Source organism: Mustela lutreola, chromosome 8, assembly GCF_030435805.1.
Source record: "Mustela lutreola isolate mMusLut2 chromosome 8, mMusLut2.pri, whole genome shotgun sequence".
NCBI lineage: Eukaryota > Metazoa > Chordata > Mammalia > Carnivora > Mustelidae > Mustela > Mustela lutreola.
In genome coordinates this window covers 132,457,834-132,482,447 of record NC_081297.1, presented here as the reverse complement: position 1 = coordinate 132,482,447, position 24,614 = coordinate 132,457,834, and the positions used below count along the sequence as shown (strand labels likewise).

General features: G+C 34.7%; 1 protein-coding gene across 2 annotated transcripts in view; it reads right to left on the bottom strand.

Moving 5' to 3' along the window:
* Nucleotides 1-24,614, bottom strand: part of PARPBP (PARP1 binding protein) — a 72,988-nt gene that overhangs the window by 29,628 nt on the left and 18,746 nt on the right. The window contains exons 3-6 of one of the 2 annotated variants that reach the window (XM_059186673.1): nt 23,170-23,403; nt 18,097-18,204; nt 9,214-9,384; nt 7,650-7,804 (exon numbers count right to left, since the gene is read on the bottom strand). In XM_059186673.1, coding sequence (XP_059042656.1) covers nt 7,650-7,804; nt 9,214-9,384; nt 18,097-18,204; nt 23,170-23,403 — 668 coding nt within the window. The remainder of the gene's footprint in view (nt 1-7,649; nt 7,805-9,213; nt 9,385-18,096; nt 18,205-23,169; nt 23,404-24,614) is intronic. The other variant, XM_059186675.1, reaches the window with a different exon arrangement.

Below are 24,614 nucleotides of genomic sequence, written 5' to 3'. Positions count from 1 at the left end.
TAATTATTGAGTATCTTTACTATATGGATTGGCTTTCCCCTACCATCTTCAAGAATTAGATAACTATTTGCTAAAACATATCTTGAAAAATTAAGTATGAACAAGAACCATATGATAGTCTCAATAGATGCTGAAAAAGCATTTGACAAAGTACAGCATCCCTTCTTGATCAAAATTCTTCAAAGTGTAAGTGCACATACCTCAATATTATCAAAGCCATCTATGAAAAACCCACCACAAATATTCTCAATGGAGAAAAACTGAAAGCTTTTCCACTAAGGTCAGGAACACTGCTAGAACTTGTACAGGAATTCAATAAAGTGTCAGGGTATAAAATCAATGCAAAGAAATCAATAGCATTTCTTTACGCCAAAAGAAGACAGAAGAAAGAGAAATTAAGGAGTCAATCCCATTTATAATTGCTCCAAAACCATAAGATACGTAGGAATAAACCTAACCAAAGAGGCAAAGAATCTATACTCAGAAAACTATAAAGTACTCATGAAAGAAATTGAGGAAGACACAAAAAAAATGGAAAAATGTTCCATGCTCCTGGATTGGAAGAACAAATACCATGAAAATGTCTATGCTACCTAAAGCAATCTACACATTTAATGCAATCCATATCAAAATCCCATCCATTTTTTTCAAAGAAATGGAACAAATAATCCTAAAATTTATAGAACCAGAAAAGACATTGAATAGCCAAAGGAATATTGAAAAAGAAAGCCAAAGTTGGTGGCATCACAATTCTGGACTTCAAGCTCTATTACAAAGCTGTCATCATCAAGACAGTATGATACTGGCACAAAAACAGACAAATAGATCAATGGAACAGAACAAAGAGCCCAGAAATAGACCCTCACCTCTATGGTCAACTAATCTTCAACAAAGCAGGAAAGAATGTCCAATGGAAAAAAGACAGCCTCTTCAACAAATGGTGTTGGGAAAACTGGACAGCCACATGCAGAAAAATGAAAATAGACCATTTCCTTACACCACACACAAAAATAGACTCAAAATGGATGAAGGACCTCAATGTGAGAAATGAATCCATCTAAATCCTTGAGAACACAGGCAGCAACCTCTTTGACCTCAGCCGCAGCAACTTCTTCCCAGGAACATCACCAAAGGCAAGGGAAGCAAGGGCAAAAATGAACTATTGGGATTTCATCAAGATCAAAGTCTTTTGCACAGCAAAGGAAACAGTTAACAAAACCAAAAGACAACTGACAGAATGGGAGAAGACATTTACCAACGATATCAGATAAAGGGCTAGTATCCAAAATCTATAAAGAGATTAGCAAACTCAACACTCAAAAGAATAAATAATCCAATCAAGAAATGGGCAGAGGACATGTACAGACATTTCTGCAAAGAAGACATCCAGATGGCCAACAGACACATGAAAAAATGCTCCACATCACTTGGCATCAGGGAAAAACCAATCAAAACCACAATGAGCTATCACCTCACACCAGTCAGAATGGCTCAAATTAACAAGTCAAGAAATGACAGATGCTGGCGAGGATGTGGAGAAAGGGGAACCCTCCAACACTGTTGGTGGGAATGCAAGCTGGTGCAACCACTCTGGAAAACAACTTGGAGGTTCCTCAAACTTCCATGAAAATAGAGCTCCCTATGACCCAGCAATTGCACTATTGGGTATCTACCCTAAAGATACAAACATAGTGATCCGAAGGGGCACGTGCACCTGAATGTTTATAGCAGCAATGTCCACAATAGCCAAACTGTGGAAAGAACCTATATGTCCATCAACAGATGAATGGATAAAGAAGATGTGGTATATATATACAATGGAATACTATGCAGCCATCAAAAGAAATGAAATCTTGCCATTTGCGACAACGTGGATGGAACTAGAGGGTATTATGCTTAGCGAAATAAGTCAATCAGAGAAAGACAATGATCATATGATCTCCCTGATATGAGGAAGTGGAGATGCAAGGTGGGGGGTTTGGGAGTAGGAAAAGAATAAATGAAACAAGATGGGATTGGGAGGGAGACAAACCATAAGAGACTCTTAATCTCACAAAACAAACTGAACGTTGCTGGGAAGGGGGGGGTCGGGGGAGGGTGGTGGGGTTGTGGATATTGGGGAGGGTATGTGCTATGGTGAGTGCTGTGAAGTGTGTAAACCTGGCGATTCACAGACCTGTATCCCTGGGGCTAATAATATTATATATGTTTATAAAAAAATTAAAAAATTAAAATAAAAATTAAGTATGATTAAAAGTACTCCATGAGATATATAAAAAATGTTTCTAGGATATTTTTTAAAAGATTTATTTATTTATTTGAAAAGGAAAGAGAGAGCGCACACACAGAGGAAGAGGGAGAAGTAGACTTCCCTGTTGAATAGGGAGTCCGATGTAGGTTTGGATCCCAGGACACTGGGATCATGACCCAAGCCGAAGGTAGATGCTTAACCTACTGAGCCACCCAGGCTCCCCTACAATATTTTTAAATGAGAAAAATGTAACAATATGATTTTGGATTGGATAATTTCAAGTAGATTTAACATTCTATAAAGGTATAATATTTAGTCCAATGAATTCAAGTGTATATTAAAAAGTTGTCATAAACTTGAAATACACAATTTTAAACATTTGAACAAGAGAGAACTAACTAATTTATGTAACCTGAAACCCTTAATTTAAGATATTTTTCAGGAAAATATAGTATGCATTTTATGGTGGCACCTACTGGCAGAATGTAGAAATACAACCAAATTACTGCTAAAATGGCTTGATGAAAATTTGGCAATAGGGAGGGAAGTGTGAGAATCTGTTCTTTCATTTCTTCCCTATCTATTCTCCATCTTCTTTTTGATTCGAAGATTATTGTGATTCCCTACCACCTCCACCCTATTATAATCAGTTATAAGAGTTAAACACATTTTTATCTCTAAGTTTTGAGGTTGAGAGATAGAGGTCAGAGCAAGATACAGGCAGGAATTAGAGCACATAGGATTTCTATATCATACTGAGGCTTCTGGGGTCTTTGCCTATACCTAATATGAAGTCATTGAAGGATTTCATTCACAGAAGTAACATTTGTTGTTTTGGAAAGACCTCTGGCAGTAGTAAGGACAATAGGATGGGGCAACTCAAGATTGGAGGCAGAAAGAATAACTCCGATAGAAGTGAAGAAGTTTAAGCAAGAAAGGATAAAAGTCTGAAAACAGACTTTCCATTAAAAAATGGAATCAAGATAGGAGCTATAAGACTAGAGATGAGAAGAAAGAGTATCAAAATGTTAAGAAGAATTTATGGGGGTGCCTGGGTGGCTCAGTTGGTTAAGCAACTGCCTTCAGCTCAGGTCATGATCCTGGAGTACCTGAATCAAGTCCCACATTGGGCTCCCAGCTCCAGGGGGAGTAGGCTTCTCCCTCTGGTCTTCTCCTCTCTCATGCTCTCTCTGTCTTTCTCTCAAATAAATAAATAAAATCTTAAAGAAAAAAATAGAATTCATGGATCTTGGTTACTGAAGGGACAGTTAAAGAAGAAATGGGAGTTTAGGATATGTTTCAGATTTCCTGTTATGTAGCTGGAGGAAGAGAGGCTTCATCAAGTTGGGCTCTTTAGGAGAAGAAGCAGGTTTGCAGGAAGACGATTTGGTTTGGAATATGTTAAGTTTTTGTTGCCTTTGAGATCACAACATATAGTTGAAGATATATTTTTGATACTCAGGAAAGAGGTTTGAATCTCACTGAAATATAGGTTTCGAATTTGCATATATGCAGTCTCAGACATAGGTGGAAAATAGACTGAAATCTCAGAAGCACAGGGAAAAAGAGTTCTAAGAAAGAAAATGATCAAATTTAAGGGCACGACAGAGACCAAAAATTCTACACCAACTAGATCACAAGTGTTCTTTGGTAGAATAGCTTCAATAGAGTGGAAAAGTGAATTACTGTGAGTCAGTTAAAAACAGACAAGTAAATAAATAATTGAGTGTCTACTCTGTGCCAGAAACTGTGCCAGGACTAGGGAATATTAGTGCAGAAAATCAAAAGAACCCTCATAGACTTTACAGCCTGGGGAGAAATATACACTTAAAAGATACAAAAATCACAATAAAGATGAAATAAGGAGAAAAAAAGGAAAGAAAAATTGCTCAGGTGGACTATTTAAATAGACATCCACATGAACATACCCACTATTTAGACATCTACTTCTTTAGTGTTTTCCCTAGAACATAGAGTAATTACTCACTGTGACGAGAGGATATCCAAAATAACTCACTGATAAGTTAAAGAATTTAAGTCTATTCTCTCATCTTAGATGCCCCTAAAATGTACTTCTTTCCTATAGATAATTTATCCCAACCAGAAATTCCTCAGGAGGGGCGCCTGGGTGGCTCAGTGGGTTAAGCCACTGCCTTCGGCTCAGGTCATGATCTCAGGGTCCTGGGATCGAGTCCCGCATCAGGCTCTCTGCTCCGTGGGGAGCCTGCTTCCTCTCTCTCTCTCTCTGCCTGCCTCTCTGCCTACTTGTGATCTCTCTCTGTCAAATAAATAAATAAAATCTTAAAAAAAAAAAAAAGAAATTCCTCAGGAATGTAATTATAACAAACTACATTGGATTGAATATACACATTTTTATCTTCTCCCTCCTAAAATTGCACTAAAAATGACAAAAAGACAAGTGTTTTAAAATCCGCAAAGAAAGAGAATGTTGGGGCACCTGGGTGGCTCAATCACTAAGTGTCTGCCTTTGGCTTAGGTCATGATCCCAAGGTCCTGGAATTGAGCCCCGCATCAGGCTCTCTGCTCATCGGGAAGCCTGATTCTCCCTCTTCCACTCCCCCTAGTTGTATTCCCTCTCTCTATGTCTCTCCCTCTCTCTCTCTCTCTCTGGCAAATAAATAAATAAAATCTTTTTAAAAAAGAAAGAGAATGTTAGAGGAGACAATAACAGATGACAGCAGAGACATATAATGAAAGCATGGAAAAATGAAAAGCAGCTACATGTGGTAGCTGACTACTTTCAGAACAAAGAAAGCTAAAACACAAGTAACTGCTGAAAGAGACACCAATAAGAAGCAACCCCAGAAATTCTCAGAAATCGAATTCAATACTGAAGGCTACAATAAAGAAGGGGCTGCAAACAAGCAAGCTGGTTGACAGTTTACATCAGAAGCACTTAGACACCTAAAATCGCCTCTCCTATTCTGAGCAGTCAGGCCAGTGCACTTCTCTCCCCTAAGCATGGAAAGCAAGACTACTCTGAAGAAGCTACCAAATCGGCTCTGGACCTTGAGGCAGCAGGGACTAAAAATAGAGTGATTAAGTAAAAGTCTACATACTGAAGTGGGAGACTCAACATGAACCCCTTACCCTACCTCAAATTCCAGCATATTATTAGCTAGACTTACAGCTTTCCAAAAGGGACTGAAGGATGCCACTCTGGGAACTTTGGGGGTAAGTCCCAAAGAAAAGACCTATTTTTACTGACATTGCAGAATCCCCAACAAAAGAGCCAATGGCTACCATACTATAATGAAATCCATTATATAGAGCTACTAATCAGCTTTCTATGGTTTCATTCTTAAATATGATAAAAGGACTATTCAGAATCACCACGCATTTTAGAAATACCTCCAACATGAAAGAGAGCAAAACAAACAAAAACATTCAACTTAGATAAAGAACCTCCAGGAAGCAGATAAAAATAATCTTAGAAATAAACACAACAATCTTAAATAAATAAAACATGGCATAAGATCACATACAACCAAATGTGAGAATACAATAAAGGTATTTGTCTCCTATTATTCTCAGAAAGCTATATGAGTAAAATAAGGGATTTATCAGCTAAAAATAAAGTGACAAGATCCAAAAAATAATGCAGAGGCAAAGAAAATTCACAGGTAATGAAGCTTCACCATTACCACTATGAAACAGGCTGAATAAGCAAAAGTGCACACTCAGCAAAGAAGATAGAGGGCTCTCTAGAGGGAATGCCTTCAAGGGCAAAAACCAAAACTGACAGATGATCTAATAAGAAGAATATATATGGTTTTGTTGGAAAGCTCAAAAGAGAATCGATGATGAATATACAGGAAGTAAAGCAAAAGAGAAAAATAGATAATTATTAAGTCTAGGAAAAACACAAAAAATTTGTACAAGAAAGGAAGTATAATTACAGCATATCACATAGCTTAGGTATAGGCAGTATTTACAGAGTCATAATAATATAAATTCTAAAATATAACTTAAACTGAAATTGTGGTATAACTATATTAGAAGGATAAAAGAAGATAAGTTCTGTGAATATGACAGGATGGGGAAGACAGACCAGGGGTGGCTGGGAGGTTGGTGAGTTAGTAGCAAATCACCATCTTCCAGGGTAGGAATTTAATAATATCTCAAATGGAAAAAAAATCAACAAATAGTTGCATTAAAATTTCATTTAAATGAAGTAAATATAAAAACAAACACACAAAAAAATTTTAAAGACCATCTGTGGAGGACTTTTTTACTATTTGACTTTAACCAAATATACTTATATTTGCTTTGCTAAAAATAAAATGTTTTTAAAAATTATCCACTATCTTAGAAGAAATAGGCAGCCAATACATTATTTGAAAGTTCAGAAGATGCCACTGATATTGGCTATAAAGTATATTCAAAACCATCTTTCAAATTCACTTTCTTGTAATAGACATCCATAAAGACAGAGGATACAATTCAGAATAAAATCCTGAGAAACAAATTCTTCTTTGAATCTTAAAATGAAAAGAAGTTTCAAGAAATAAGATACAGTAATTAAGAGAATGGGTTCCAGGTTGAGAACTGAGTTCAGATCCCAGCTGTGCTACTTAAATAGCAATGTGACTGAGGTAAATCACTTAAGTCTCAGAACTTCACTTTCTTCCTCTATAAATTGGGTATTTATATAGTACCTATAATGTAAGGTTGTTGTAATGATCAAATGATAATCCCCATAAAAAGCCTGACACATTAAAAAGTGTTCAATAAATACCAACCCATTCGTACGCTTTAGCATACCCACCGAATGGCAATGATCTACCATGATTGTTAACATATACAGCTCATTTCTGCACCCCCAAAACTAATCACAAAATTACTCATCATCCAATATGTGTATATTATAAATGGGAGTTTATCAGATAAGAAAGAATCTCTTACTTCTAATATCATATAAAAACAAATTTCAGATAAACCAGAGATTTACACTCAAGAAAATGGGAAAAAAATTAGCCAGAAGTAGAATATAGATTTTATCATATCTTTGTCAATTTCCTCATTCTTGGTATAAGTTTCCTTTAGTACTAACTACAAATTTTAAAGAAATTATCTGTTCAGTCACGTCCAGTCCTCCAAAATCTATTTCTTCCAGATAAAGACAAATAGCCCTCTTCTCTAGTCAAATTTCACGTGAACATGCCATTTGACTTTGGCAAAAATTTTAGAATCAAAGATAGGCAGAAATAGGGAAAAAAGTCATGAGATTATAATTTATTCATCTAGATATTGTTTCTTTTCCTTACTGTTGATGTTAGGCATTTCAATAGCTCATATAGTCAAATCTGCATCTGATCCTGTAAAATTTTAAAGACAGATTAATAACACACATTTGCAATTTATGAAAAGTCATTACCTTGGATTTGGTACTTCTCCAAGAATCTCATCTAAATTGTCAATGAAGTTAATAAAATTAGACAGTCCTTTTACATGTGCCCTTAAAGGATCAGATGGTGATGGTGCATATCCCTTCCCTCCAAGCTCCAGTGTTCTAATAAATGATGTGGCCACCTATGAATTAAAATAAATGATTCAGTTATGTTTAATGATTTAGTACATTAAAAATAAAACTTTATGAAACTGGGTACATTTATATTATTTCTTGGTATACAGGTAAAGTAAGTACTTTTTATGATTCATGTCACTTTAATTCAGAAGCATATAATTAAACAAACAGATGCCAGGCAAAATTCAGGCCAAAAAAGGTGATGGCAATGTGAGTGGAAACTGAGAAGCCAAGTAAGGTGACAAACTAAGGGCATAAGAATACATTCATAGGGATACCTGGGTGGCTCAGTGGGTTAAGCCACTACCTTCGGCTCAGGTCATGATCCCAGGGTCCTGGGATCGAGTCCCACATCAGGATCTCTGCTCCGCACGGAGCCTGCTTCTCTCTCTGCCTCTGCCTGCCTTTCTGCCTGCTTGTGTGCTCTCTCTCTCTCTTTCTCTCTGATAAATAAATAAACAAATAAAATCTTTAAAAAAAAAGAATACATTCATAAGAGTGTATCACTAATTATAAAATATTAGTGTATGTATACTACATTTTACTATGTAACATTTTACTATGTAGTATACTACATATACTAGATTGTATGCTACAATCTATATTCTCATGTAGATTTAACTGGAATTTTTAATATGAAACAAAGGGTTTTTCAGGGTCAACGGTGTTGATTTATTCAAGGGTAGGCAATTAATTCAACTCTTCCAAGCTTTATCTTTTTTATTTATAAGCTCAACATTTAGACTAAATAAGAACAAAGCCCTATCTAGCTTTCACATTTTAGGATCATTTGATCATGTGTAGTTCGAAAGGCCTTGCCTTACGATGACAAAAATATATACAGGATGCTATACTTAAAGAGTATCTCCAACAAAGATGAAATATTTTAAAGAGTATCCTAAATTCTATGAAATTTCAGTAATTTGTTAGAAAGTTCCAAGGTTAAATAATGTAGGAAACGACACATTAAGTAACAAGGTTAACTTAAGCAGATTTCTTAATGGTAAGACTTCTCAGAGCTTTTGATATACATATATGCGTTACATATCTACAATAAAGGTAATATTTCCAATAAAGGTACTATTTCCAAACCGTTTGCCCTTGGAAACATCTTATTCAAAGAGCACTTAACAGGGACTTTTGCCTTTGGAAATATTTATCCAAGGAGAATTTAACAGAGATACCACTCTATAGAACACATGTCGGAAAACATTGCTTTAGAAAAATTTTCTCTAATCAAATTTGAAGAATATGGTAATAAATAACAATACCATAGGTTTTCAAATACAAGAGAAGAGCATATATTCAGAGTTTAAAAGTTGTTTTATCATAGCTAAAAGAATTCTATATTAAGGTACATATATCTACTGTTCATAAGTCTTTAAAATATATTGAAAATGTAACATGTCCATACCAAAAAGATAGACATCTTTTTCTCTTGAGCGGCATGTTTCAAATCAGTGAAGGCTTCTCTTCCAAGTCCTCTATCAGGAATATTGAGAACATGAGCCAGAGCCAGGTCATTCTTTGAATTCACAAGCAGGCTTAAATATGAGTAGATAATTTTTCTTGCTAGTAACTGCACCTGTACAAAAAAACATTATTTTCTTTATTGAAGTTGTTCTAAATCAATAATCTTTTCTTCATACACAGTAAAAATACTTATGATTACTCAATAATAATATCTCACTCAACTCTATGGGAAAAGAGAAGACTATCATACAACAAAAGATTGAGTTGGACAATTAACATATCCCTGCTCATGAAACAAATGTGCCACTACTAAGTAAGTATGAGCAAATAACAATGATCATAATTGTTGAAAAATACCTCTTAAAAATTATATAAAGGATAAAGTCCAAAGTCTGAATTTCCAATAAAGCTGAATCTCATGCCCTTGTACACATTTGTCACTAAATAACAAGAGAAATGAAGTCTCTTAAAGCTGAGGGAATAGGCTGACTGGCACTATTTGGTCCTATACGTACACAGGGCTGGAGACAAGGGCTGAATTTAAATGGTTAAATTTGGGGGTAATTATTAGATGCTGACTTTGACAATACCAAATAACCAAGTAAGTATTACAATGAAGAAATTCAAGCAAGTGTTAAGAAAATAACAACAACAACAAAGGAAAAAAAAGAAAATAACAAGTAGTTGATGTCATTGACATGGTTCTTTCATATATTCTATACTTGTCTTTTATGGTCAAGGGCATTTTACAAACCAAGGCATTCAATGATCTTATTCTTAAAATTACCTACTTATAGCTATATAGGGTCTTGCAAATTCTAGTATTGAGGAAGTGATACTGTGAACTCCCACAGGTAACAATAAAATATTAGTAAAATTTCAAAAACATAACTATACTGGAAAGCATACACAAAGCAGACCCAACATAGAGGATAATTTTATTTTAAAAGAACTGCAACAAGAAGGGTTAAGAATAGCAAGTTTGTGGGTATTCAAGGTCCTAAACTTCCTGTGGAGAAGTGAGTGATCATATGAACCTCACAGAAAACAAACATAAAATAGTAAATAAAAAAAATCTTAAATACTATTTAAAGACAATGGGAAGTATCTAGAAGGTAGATAGGAGCTGGAGGAATACTTAATTTTAGCAGAACTGCAATAAGAAGGGAATGAATTAGGGGTGTCTGGGTGGTTCAGTCAACTGACATCCAACTTTTGATCGCAGCTTAGGTCATGATCTCAGGGTCATGAGTTCAAACCCCACTCTGGGCTCCATGCTGGGCATGGAGCCTACTTTAAAAAAAAAAAAAATGAATTAAGTTTGTGGTTTACTGACTCAAATTTCATGACTATAGCTGTGGCAGATATAAGTGACTATAATGGTGCCCTCAGAATCCAGGGCTGGAAAGCAGCTATAAATTTAAAGGGGAAAATCTTGGACATAATTGAGAGCATAAAGAGCCATAATCCATAGCTGACAGCAAAACTACACAAGCATGGGGGAGACTCCACAGGTCCATCAAAAACACAGGCAGAAATAAGAAAGAAATACATTCAAGAAAGACTGAGTTACAAGGAACTAGAGCTATGAGTTGGAAGGTTTGCTAAACTGAGTACATTCCTCAACTGTGTGTAGCTTAAGTCACAGAAAGCTGAAGCTGGACAGGTTTGAAGTGTTAAGAGTAGAGAGCCAAAATTAGTCAGAACAACTGGAAAACACAGGAAAATCCCAGGAAAAAAGAATCCATGGAAAGAATGAGCTCCATACTTTCCCAAATCCTTGGTTTACTGCCACGTTTTGCAGGCAGAAGAAAGACCTACAAAAGTCAACCTTAAAAAAAAGAAAACCAGCAAAGGAAAACAATAAGAATAGATATCCAAAAAGCTTCAAACCAAGGAGACAAAATATGAAGTTGAAATCCAGGCAAGAAAACTGCCTACTGGAATAAAAACTCAATTGTCTTCAGAAGAACATGACAAAACCCAGAATCACTATAAGATAATATCTATAATGTTTTTGTCTGAAAATTATAAGACAGTTCAAAAAAAAAAGTGTTACCCCCACTCAGGATAAAAAGCAGTCAATAAAAATTAACACCAAATGGACCTAGATACTAGATTTAGCAGACAAAACTCTGAGGTTGCTGCTATAAATATATACAAAGAACTCAAACCAAAAAATATTCAATAAATTAACAGGGGAAATGACAACAGAAAAGTGGACATTATAAAGAAAGTAAATTCCAGAAATGAAAAGTACAAAGACCAAAACAAAATTTGCTAAATGGGCTCAAAAACAACTTGGAGAAAGTGGAAGAAAGTATAAGTGAACTTACAAATATATAAATAGAAATTATCAAACCAGAAAAACAAAAGAAGAAAAAAGGAAAGAAAAATAAAACCAAAGAGCTCTGTGGGACATGTATTTAGAATCCCTGCATAAAGAGCCATAATCCATAGCTGACAGCAAAACTGCAGAAGAGTGAAATAAGCAGAAAAAAGTATTTCATGAAATTATGGCCAAAAATATCCCAAATTTGGTGGAAAACATTACTTTATAGATCTAAGAAGCTACTCAAGTAGGAAAAATACAAAGAATATCAGTCCTGTTCTATAATTAAACTCTGACAGCCAAAGACGAGAGGAAAAACTTGAGAGTAACGAGAACAAAATGACACATAACATACTAAAGAATAATGATAATAACAAATCATCAAAAAGCCAGAAGACACTGCAACAACGTATTAAATAGGCTGAAAATGATCTTAAATATTACAGTATAGTCAAAATAATACAGCATTTATGAAGGGACACTCATATCAATGAAGTAGAACAGAGTCCACAAATAGATCTAACAGATACAGCCATTTGATTTTTGACAAAGGTACAAAAGCAACAATGAAGAAAGGACATTGTTTTCAATAAATAGTTAGTGTGGGAACAACTGGTCAGCCATATGTGAAACAAATGAAGGGGGGAGGGGGTTTGGGAGAACGGGGTGGGATTATGGACATTGGGGAGGGTATGTGCTTTGGTGAGTGCTGTGAAGTGTGTAAACCTGGTAATTCACAGACCTGTACCCCTGGGGATAAAAATATATGTTTATAAAAAATAAAAAATTAAAAAAAAAAAAACAAATGAAAAACACAGAAACTTCACACTTTTTCTTTTTTTTTTTTTTTTTTTTTTTTTTAAGATTTTACTTATTTGAGAGAGAGAGAAAGCATGAGCAGGGGGAGAGACAGAGAGACAAGCCCACTAAGTGGGGAGCCCAGTGTGGGAATAAATCCCAGAACCCTGACATCATGACCAGAGCTGAAGTCAGACACTTAACTGACTGAGACACCCAGGTGCCCCAACCTCACACTTTTTATAAAACTTAACTCAAAGCAGATTATAGGTCTAAATGTACAATATGTAAAACTGTAAAACTTTAAGAAGAAAACGTAAGAAAAAATCCTTATGACTTGGAATTAGGCAGAGTTATTACACGTGACAATCTATAATCAAAAGCACAATCTATAATAGGATAAAATTGATAAACTGGATCTCATCAAAATTACATTATTTTAATGGAATTCTCATCACCTTCTCAACTACTTCCACCCCATTTTCTTGATCTGAAATCTTGTTGTATCTAATTCTTAAGTGTTGATCCCATGCTATTTACTTGAAATACTCTCCTTGCCTATTTCCTTAGAAAAATAAATACTATATCAAAAACGAATAATGTATTATATGCTGGCTAATTGAACATAGTAGTAAAAAAATAAACAAATTTAGAAATAATTTAATGAAAAAAAAATGGACTCCACAAATTCTAAACTCAATTCATTCTCAAAACTTGAAATTCAGTAAGTCCTTCAGTGACTGACAACTTAGCCAAAGACCCCATAATTTATCATTTATAATTCTAAGAAAATATTTTCCTAATTAAAATTAAAATATTTTCATATTGCTTAACTACATTTTAACTTAGAAAGCATAAAAGAGAGTTTTAAAAGGTAGCAATAAAAATTATAAATTATTAGGAAGTCTCTGAGACAATTGTTAATAAAGTTTCAAGTTGGGGCACGTGGGTAGCTCAGTTTAGCATCCACCTTCGGCTCAGGTCATGATCCTCAGGGAATCCAGCCCAGCATCAGGCTCCTTGCTCCACAGGGATCCTGTTTCTCCTTCTCCCACTCCCCCTCTGCTTGTGTTCCTTCTCTGGCTGTCTCTTTCCCTCTGTCAAATAAATAAATAAAATCTTTAAAAAAAATTTTTTAAAATAAAGGTAACATGCTTTTGGATTATTTAAATTTCTTAAGAAAAATAATTCTTGAAACACAGGAGGCAGTCAGGGTCTATTTAAAAAAAAACTTTATTGTACAGGAAAAGGTTACCTTAAATATGGACTTGAAATTTTAAGCAAAATTGATTAAAAAAAAAAACTTAAATATTAACCCTCTAAAGTTTTTTTCTTAAATATTAAAAATATGAGACAAATGTTACCTTTGCAGAGAGGCAATTTGCAGAGAGTAATTCATGTACTCCCTTTCTTATTACCCTCTTACACCTAAGCCTATCAGGCACTTATAATTCCCTGCATAGATCTTAATGGTTTCTGATGCTGTGTATTTTCTTAATCTTTCTAATACTTCATGAGTTTCAGTAAAGCAAATGGTGTGCCCTTAGGGCCTAAAAGAATGACTGGCATTATAGTATATAATCAATTCATTTTTGTTAATAGGTTCTCAATTAATTTTTGTTCAATGATAAATGTAAAAAACTTAATACACATATTTGGCTCTTTTAGAAATTTCAGAATGAAAACTATTGATAAAAATCTATTTGGGATCTATTAAGCACTCACATATTTGTATTACACTGCCTTAAAAAGAAAATTACTTCAAGTTACAGCTAAATCAAAATCACCTTTAAGATCCACCCTAAAATTTTATAACTTAAGGCATTATATAATTTTCCGCTTAGATTTCAACTATCTTTTTATCTTTACTTTCAGTGTAAATCATAATACTTCAAGTGAATCTATAATACAGAAGTTTCCATTTTAACTTCACAGTACAATAGCCTAAAACATATGAACCTCCCCTTTATCTTAACCCTTCATGTTTCGAAAGAGTAACACATTTCATGAAAAATCAAAAAGAAGGAAAAAAACAACATTCACATTGTAATCAGAAATTTTTTTATTCTTTCTACATTTAATTTCATTGAATCCCTATTTTACTGTGCTTTTGCTGTCCAAAAATAATGAGAATTTACCAAAATGTATATATCTGATCCTTACTAGGTATCAACGAGGGCTTAAACCCCATCTACAACTTGCTCTTTAAGGCTAGCAAATTCTGCCCTTCTGATCTATGATGCTAGACAAACATCAGGGAAAAACATCTTGGAGTCCCCACAGTTAAGAGTGTTTCTTTTAACTCATGGCTGCAATTGGAAATCTATCCCCATCATTATGGTCATATAACATGGCAGTTATGGCAGTTATGGTTTCCCTGCTCTTATATTTGCAAGTGTGTTTTAAAGAGGCTCTCTGGAAAAGCATTCCACATAAATACAGTTATGATATCCAGAAGCAAGGGCCTAATTGAAAAAATCCGCAAGATTGAAGCTTTTACCAAGATACCAAAAATAAAGATAATGTTCTGTTTATTTATTTAATAAACTGATTCGGTCCATACCACAAAGTATTTGCAATGTTTGTTTAGAAGTTGAACAATTTTATTTAAACTTTCTGGCATTTCCAAGTTTCTTTTCCTGTCCATTAATTATTACTGAAACGTAGATATTCAATCTCAATTTGAAGATGTCAGTTTTTTTAGATTGAGATTAATAATTTATACAGCTATTTTTTTACTTTCTTTGCCAAACACATAAATTCTTAACATAAGATGACCAAACAAGCAAAAAAAAAAAAAAAAAAAAAAAAAGTAGAACTAAAACTAATATAGCAGTAGAAATTTTTATTTAACTGATGATTTTCTTTTAGGGCTTTTATTCCATTTTTCCCATCTTTACTTCAGAATTTCTAAAGCAGTTTAGTACCTTAGGAAAAATAAAATAAGGAAACAAAAATATTGTTTCTCAAACTCATGCCATTCATCTACTTGATGACTCTGGTGTGGCATTAGTAAGGTACATTTTGTGATCAAAATATATCTATGCAAGACTTCAGTCCAAAAAGTCACTTTGGAATTTTAATAGAAATATATTGCCTTCCAAAAATACTTTGCAAAAAGAAAAATCAGAAGTCTGCAAGTAACAAAAAAATAGTTGAGAAAATGACTGCTACTTTAATAGTCCTCATAAAATCTATCAGCTAACTAGTAGGTAGAATACTCTTAGAAAACAATCCAAAGAGGCAAGAGATAAAAGTTGAGGATTAACACAATGAGAATATTTTTTTAAATGAGAAAACTATATGCTTGCAATGAAGACTCATTAGTTTCTATATGCTATACTCTTTTTTCATGGATATCCATTTATGACAACATTTTATAACTGTAAGCCAAAATTATAAACAGCTAGATATTTTACACATACAAATTCATTCATTTCTCGTAAGGACACAATAACAATTAATGCTTCCTCCCTATAGAGCCTGTAATATAAATCAGAGAGAAGAGATTTGTAAGTGATATACTCTCTTGATATATGAATGCATCTCTTAAGTACCAATGAGAAAAGACCAGGCATTTTGTAAACATTTTATCAATATTTGGCCCCAGAGAAAAAAATAATGGAAGTGAAAAATTAACTTCAACTAAGAGAAAATAGTTACAAACGACTAAAGGGAATCACATCTGGGCAGAAAACATTCTAAGATGGACTTGGGATATTTTATTATACCAGAAAAAAGGGAAGTGCTTAGAAGTCTAATAGGGCATGTAAAAAAGACACAGAAGCTTGAACAGAATCCCTCCATTTTAGCATCAAAGGTTAAGGACTGTAATTAATTTTAAAACCGAATAAAAATTCATGAGTCCACAGCAATAAATACATGCATAAGGACAAAGATAAACAGAATAAGATGTAATTTGCATCCTATCTTATAAATAACTATTATCCCAGCTCCTAAACTGGTAATGAAAGAGAAAGAACTGGGGCACCTGGGTGGCTCAGTGGCTTAAAGCCTCTGCCTTCTGCTCAGGTCATGATCCCAGGGTCCTGGGATTCAGCCCCACGTCGGGCTCTCTGCTCAGCAGGGAGCCTGCTTTCTCCTCTCTCTCTCTCTTTCTGCCTGCCTCTCCACTTACTTGAGATCTCTGTCAATTAAATAAATAAAATCTTTTAAAAAAGAGAGAGAGAGAAAGTATTAAGTCATGACTCTGCCATTCCTAGGGAACTACTTCCCTACATAGCTTTATCTTATCAAGCTCTGCTTTACTGAGAAATGGCAGCTAATTAATGTAAAGACATGACAGAGTTAGAAACTCACCATTTTGCAAACACTAAAGAAATAACTGATTCAGACAAGGGTCATGAACATATGTGTAAAACCACTGGGTGAAAAGTTGCTGCAAAACAGTATATTTATACAGTGTCACCCCACAGATTTCTGTTGACAGCAAAGGGAAAACTACATCTTTATCCTAGAGAGATCTGGTAATTTGGGACAACTTGAGTTTGTGTCTCTTAATACGATACCTTCAGTTATGAAGTACTAAACTTGAATCTAAGCAAGCTATTGCATAAAACTTCTAGTTTACTGGAAATAGAAGAACAAGATAAATAATTCCAGGAGTACTTAAATACATAAATAAGAAGAGAAAAAGACTGAGGGGAATTCTCCTAGATTAAAAATCTAAAGAGAGATAAAACCATTTGGAGGACAAATGGAGAAATCTGAATAGGGAAGACAGTAAGTGATATTAGGGAAAATTAAGTTTTCTTATATATAATAATGGTATTATGTTACTGCTTCTATCTTCGGGAAATGATATGCTAAAGAACTTTAGGGATTAAATACCATGATGTCAGAAACTTAACTTTCAAATACGGCACAAAAAATATTAAATGCAGATGTTCAAGCATGTTAGTAAGTCTAGGAAGTAGGTGCACAGGTATTTATGAGGGCAGTGACAAATATATTTCTTAAAATGTGATCTTTGTGGCATGGGACTTATGGGAGAATCTGCCTTAGCAATATTTCCTTAAAAATGAAGGTGATTGTCAAACTGAATAAAGAAGATAGATTTTGATATGTTGAATGCAGTTTTACTGTTTTCCAATACTCAAATTTTTATCTTGTCAATAGTGATTTTATTTACCATAGAAAATTCCATAAACATAACCCCCACAGTTTTTAAGGGGTTACTATATTTAATTAGGTACCTAGCATAGCATTTTACTTAAGGTAAATTATATTAGACCAAACCTGTGGTTTGTTTTCTGTGGTTTGTTTGCACAACAAACTCTTATTATCACAATTTGTGATGCATCAGTTATCTACTTCAAAGGTGACAGAACAGAATTTTCAATTGTACATAACCTCCCAAGAATCATTCATTTAAAACCATAAGCAAATTTGTCAAATACAAAGATTCAAATAACTCTGGCAACTTAGACCTTCTAACTACTTTTCAAAGACTGATGAGTGATACTTATTTTTGCATAGTGCCTGTTATGTTGTCCCAAAACCTGGAAGGCACTGACTGCTAGGATCTCAGCAGTCTCTAATGCATTACTCTTTGCAAATATAGTTTTATTTAAACAAATTAAAAACTTTTAAAAATGAGAAAAAATAATAACTGTAATGTACAAATTCATGGTGATTTGAAGAGGATCAGTCCTGCTCACAATTTTTCAGTACCTTTTCATTATCCTGGTTGTGTTTACTCATTGGTGATGTTGGTACATAAAGATCAGTTTCATCAGTTACTACATACTGTCTCCCAGAAAGAAAATCGCGTAGCTGACTCTGTAGAAAACAAAGGAGGTTACTAATAAGGTGCTATGACAACTATTAAAAATATTTCACACCAAGCTATATATAATAACCCATTTCTCTATCATTATTTAAAAGTGATAGGGGTGCCTGGGTGGCTCAGTGGGTTAAAGCCTCTGCCTTCAGCTCAGGTCATGATCCCAGGGTCCTGGGATCCCCTCATCAGGCTCTCTGCTCATCAAGGAGCCTGCCTCCTCCTCTCTCTGTCTGCCTCTCTGCCTACTTGTGATCTCTGTCAAATAAATAAATAAATAAATCTAAAATAAAAATAAAAAGTAATAATGCTGGCTACTTACCCCCCCAAAAAATACAATATTTAGTCATTTTAATTTTAAACTAATATCAGAATTTCCTTTAGTATAAGCCTGCCATTAAGTATAGGCTTCCATAGTACACATGTTCCCAGTCCACTCTTATCATTAACTAGACACACATATACTCCAAGTTTCATTGCTCACTACCATCTTTTCTTGGATAGGTACCTGCTCTCCAATTCATCTGTTTAATTATTACAGTCTTCAAATGGGCAAATTCTTCACTTGAATTATGAAGATGACATTCTTCAAATTTTTGCAACCCTCACAAATCCTTCCTTTAACTTAGCTGGTAAGTGATATCTTGTTGAGGATGAGATTCTTAGGTCACTGTCCTCTTCTTTCAGGACATGCTATTTCATTGTTGTTCTTTTTAAATAACTTGTTCTTTCCACCAGGAAACTTATAATATTTATCTTTATCCTTAAGAGTTTGGAAACTTTACCAGGATATGCTTAGGTATGTGTCTTTTTCTCTTCAATACAGTCTGGAACTTCATAAACACTTAACAGACTTGGGGAAATTTTATTATAACAAATGTGGTTAGAATATTTTATTTAATCATGACCTCTTCTGCATCTCATCCTTTTTCTCCTCTGGAATTCCTATCATTTGTTATGTTAAATCCTTCAGATCCAACCTCCAAGTTTCTTAACTTTTCCTTCATAATTACTTCATATTTTTCTCTCTCTGCCTTAAATATATATTTTTAAAGATTGTTTTTTTAAAAGATTTTATTTGAGAGAGAAAGAGACAGAGTGAGAGAGATCAGGAGCAGCAGGGAGAGGGAGAAGCAAGCTCCCTGCTGAGCAGAGAACCCAACGTGGTACTCAATCCCAGAACCCCAGGATCATGACCTGAGCTGAAGGCAGACGCCTAACTGAGCCACCCAGCTGCCCCTCTGCTTTAAACATTTTTTGTATTTGACATTCAGAACTCTGATTTGTGCCTGAATCCATCTGTTGCACTGGGAAGACTTCTTTTCCTCTTTTTTAAATCTAGAAAGTCTTAATGTTTAGGTGTATCCTTGAATTTCCTGAGTACTTAACTACTTTTATGGATTCACCATTAAGAGCGCTATTCTGTTGGTCACATGTGCTCTGAGTTAACTCATCTTTCTGCAAGTGCTGGGACTCATTAAGTGGCTGTTGCTTTTCTTCATAGGCTAAGGCCCTGACTGTTGAGGTACCTGAAGTGAGGACAATTTTACAAGTAATAAAAGTTGAAAATGTCTCTACTGTTTACAAAGCATCAGTGGAAAAATAAACAGGATGCCAGTCACCTCCTTAAACCAAGAGAAAGTCTTTTTGTGGTCTCTCAAGGATCACCAACAGTATACCCATCCATTCAGTTACTTCTTGGCTTCCTAAGTCAAAGAATCCTGGCACACTCAGATGGAATTTTTGACCTTCCCCAGAAGGTTCCCAGATTTCTGAGGGCTGCTAAGTTCTTCTTGAAATCTACCATTTCTTCTCCTCAGCCCAGATCTCCAGTATCCCTCAGATTATTGTTCAGTTCATGAGAAAGCAAATTCTGTACCAATTGTCTCAACTTGGACTCCATTTAGAAATCGAGGTCTTATATGCTCCCAGATGTCCACAGGCCCTGCATGCATGTTCCCCAGGAGAGGAATTATAATGTGTGAAATACACTTATATGTATTCATACATTTATAATTTCATACAATTTCATACAATTTCATACAATTTATAATTTCATACAATTATAATGTATGAAATAACTTGTTCAAGTTATCATGTTCCCAGAATATCCCTGTCTTACCTTTATCTTAATTCCTTGTAATTTCTGCCTTATTTAAGCTACTATAAATAAGAAACAAAGATACATAAGCATATGTATCTTTAAAGACACTTTTAGGAGCACTTGAGTGGTTTAATCAGCTAAGGATCCCACTCTTGGTATCAGCTCAGGTTATGGTTTCATGGGTTGTTATCAAACCCCCATTGGACTCAGCGCTCAGTAGGGGGTCTGCTTGAAGAGTCTCTCCCTCTGCCCCTCCCCACTCTCTCTCTCTAATAAATCTTTTTAAAAGACACTTTCAGCATAAATTAGAATTATTTTAACGTATTTTTGAGGAAATCAATCTAAGTATCTGTTTTTCTGCTCAGTTTTTCTTCATTGGAAATTTCCCTAGAGCAAATAAGTGTCAGAGATCAAATCTTCCATTTTAAGTGCAGAAAAATTTCAACTTCACATGCTATCATCTCAGCAGCTTCCACTCCCCTCCTGAAATTCTGCAGAACATGCTGATGTTTGGAGGCACAGAACTCCCTCCAAGGTAAACCTGTGTATCTCATACTACAGTTGATACACTTAAATGAAGAGGCTTATTAGAAGATTTATTAGACGGGGGGGCCTGGGTGGCTCAAAAAGCTGAAAAGCGACTGCCTTTCAGCTCAGGTCACGATCCTGGAGTCCCAGGATCGAGCCCTGCATTAGGCTCCCTGCTTAGCAGGGAGTCTTCTTCTCCCTCTGACCCTCCCCCCCCCAATGCTCTCTCTCTCTCTCCCTCTTACTCTCTCTCAAATAAACATATAAAATCTTTCAAATAAAAAAAAAATCTTACAGAAAACTTAGACAGCAACAAAGGATAAGGTGAAAACAATGTGCCCAAAAACATCAGGCAGATTATACTCTTACTGGCTTATCAAAAAATTCTCTTTGTTGTTCCTACAATCCAATACTTATGTTTGGTTAGCCTCTCTAAATTAACTATATGAAAAATAGTCAAAAATCATCTCTACAAGCAAATAAAACATAGGTAGGAAGGAATGAAGAAAAACAATCTTCCCTCACAAGTATCTTTACCATAGTGTGGGTCTCAGAAAGTTACGACAGGGGGCACCTGGGTGGCTCAGTCAGTTAAGCATCTGCCTTTGGTTCAGATCATGATCCTGGGGTCCTGAGACTGAACCCCAAGTCAAGCCCTTGTTGAGCCCTGTGTTGGGCTATATGCTCAGCGAGGAGCCTGCTTCTCTCTCTCTCCTTCTGTCCCTCTGCCCCAACTCATGCTCTCATGCTCTCTCTAGCTCTCTCTCTCAAATAAATAAATAAAATCTTAAAAAAAAAAAAAAAAAAAGAAGAAGAAGAAGAAGTTACAACAGGGGAAAGGGTTCTATTATAGCCCAGTAGGCCAAGACCGCAAACTGCCTGCCAATATCCACTCTCCCCTTCTTCATCAGTAACAGAGATTTTGTTTTTATTCTGGCATGTTACCCAGAAAAAAAAAGGACTATATTCTCCATCTTCCCTAACATCTTGGTGTGGCCATGTGACTAAGCTTTGTGCAAGGACATGGAAGCAAAAGAGCTATGCCTCTTTAAAATGAAAGAAGAGTGCTGGGTTCCCTTACTACTTCCTGATACAAGGAACGCTGATATGGAATCTGGAGTTCCAACAGCTAACCTGGACCACAAATGATCTTGAGGATAGAGGTCAAGAACTAAGATGAATAAGCAGAATGACAGAAAAATCCTAGGTATCTGATAACCACAGAGCCATCACATCAGTCCCATATGCTTACCTTAAGACTCCTTTTATAAAACAATGAAATAAAACTTCCATTTTCGTAAACCACTGTTAGAGGTTTCTATTACAAGGAGCCAAAACATGATTCCCAAGTTTCAGACAGAAATATTTATAAAATATTCTAATATCTTAGAAAATATAATAAACATTTTCTTCTAATTATATCTATAATTATTTAGTTATTACTACTATTTAATTACTACTTTATTGGTACTCAGTAATGTTAAGATAAATATACTTCAACACTTTAAAATAGATACATCCAAATATATTCTAAAAGTTTATTAATTCTAATGTAGATAAAACCAAACTAGAAAGGATGGCATCCCATTAGTTTTAAAATTTATATTCAATAAAAAAATAAAGCAATGAATATGTGTATGCAAAAAAAACCAGGAACAGTATATTACCCCATGTTTACTGTATCATAGTATCATCACAAAATGATACCCCATCTCAATAATTAGTACTACTAATCCATAGAAAGAGTCATAGCAATCATTTATACAACATATGCCAAATGAACATGTATACATCAAAACAAGAAAGTAAAATATAAAAGCAATCCTTGGCATGAATTCAAAAAGAAATCATAGGGCGCCTGGGTGGCTCAGTGGGTTAAGCCGCTGCCTTCGGCTCAGGTCATGATCTCAGGGTCATGGGGTCGAGTCCCACATCGGGCTCTCTGCTCAACAGGGAGCCTGCTTCCCTTCCTCTCTCTTTGCCTGCCTCTCGCCTGCTTGTGATCTCTCTCTGCCAAATAAATAAATAAAATCTTAAAAAAAAAAAAAAAGAAATCACACATTTGGGACTGATCTCTTTGTTAAAATTTTTTGATCTGGTAAGAAGCTGTTCTTATATTTCAACCAAATAACATAATTTCAACAAAATTTACCACTGAAATATTTCTTTCCAGTAATAACTAACTTTCAGGTAGCTAAATTTTCCATTTCTAACATGATCTGAAAAGCAAAAGCACTATCAAGTTACTATAAATGTTGATACCATAGTTTAAAATAAAAATAAATCTAGCCAAATTTTCATTTAAGACAGAATTATTTTAAAAAATACTTACAGGAGATATGTTGGCATTATTTTCACAACTAGAAATCAAAACACTACATTTTTTATAAACATCAATCAGATCTACCATATTACTATTCTTTAAGAAATCATCGTAAGTCCTCCTAATGTCCTCATAATGGTCAATCACTTTTGTATTTTCAAATGGTAGGTTCAACTTCTCATGTAGAAAGTATTTCCAGGTCAATAAGACATCGCTGAGGGAAACTGTAAATTCTCCACTATGCTGAAAAGAGACAATGCCAAAAATGAAAAGATAAATTTAGGTACCAGAATATTCATTAATCTGTAATTGAGACGGGAAATACAAATTGAGTTTTGTTATAGAAAAGTGTACATTGAATTCTTGTGGATTTGAAAATAACATCCAAGTTCAGCTATGGAATAATTTTTAAACCAGATAGAAAAGGATTTTGTTGGTTTTGTAAAATACAAACAACTATGGCAAGTTTGGGCATGACAAAATTAGCAAATATCTAGTCTTTCTTCATTAAATTTCTTCTCAAATTCAGGGTATGGGTGGGCAGTGATCTGTTCTTAAGTACTATTAATTGGGGAAAAATTTGATTCTGTTAATATTTAGCTCCTTTTAGCTCTTCTAATGCATTTTTAATCTCTTAATCAAAATTTTCAATGCCATAGTGAATTACTACATACCACACTTCCAACTGTTAGTCTTAAGACATGATCATAAAAACTAATTTTAAAAATCACATTTTATTTCATTACTGTTCCAGAAAAAGCAAAATAGCAGTGCTAAAACCTTGGGTCGGAGAAGAATTTTGATTCTTCCCTGTTCATGGACACACCAAACTATAAACAAGTGTTAAAAAGCCACAGTTTCTTTCTATAAGCTGCTGGATGTTCCTATTGAGGTAAAATTGTTCTTTTTTCTCTTCTTCAATATCAACATGATGTATTAGTCGGTAGACATGCTGAAGGTTTTTTTTAATTGATTGCATTCTGCTTTCAGATATTAATAATAGTGCCCTCCTAAAAAAAAAAAAAAATGCCAGCCCTAATTCAGTAAAAAATTCTAACTACTCCTTTCCAATACAGCATGAGTAACAAATATCTTTAAGTATTCATATGTAATTTTGTGAAATGTATTATGTTGCTTTTTTCCACAATTAAGTTCCCTTAATATGTTAGTAGTTTCTGATAACACCAAGATCTTTCCATCATTTGCACTGAAAGATGGGTGGATATTTAAATAGAACTATAATTCACTGGAACTAAAATTGTAACATCATCTTTAGCCAATGAAGAATAATAAAAAGAACCAAAAAGAGTCAAGTAGGGGCGCCTGGGTGACTCAGTCAGTTAAGCGTCTGCCTTTGGCTCAGATCCTAGAGTCTTGGGATGGAACCCCATGTCTGGCTCCCTGTTCAGCAGGGAGCCTGCTTCTCCTTCTCCCTCTGCCACTCCCTTTGCTTG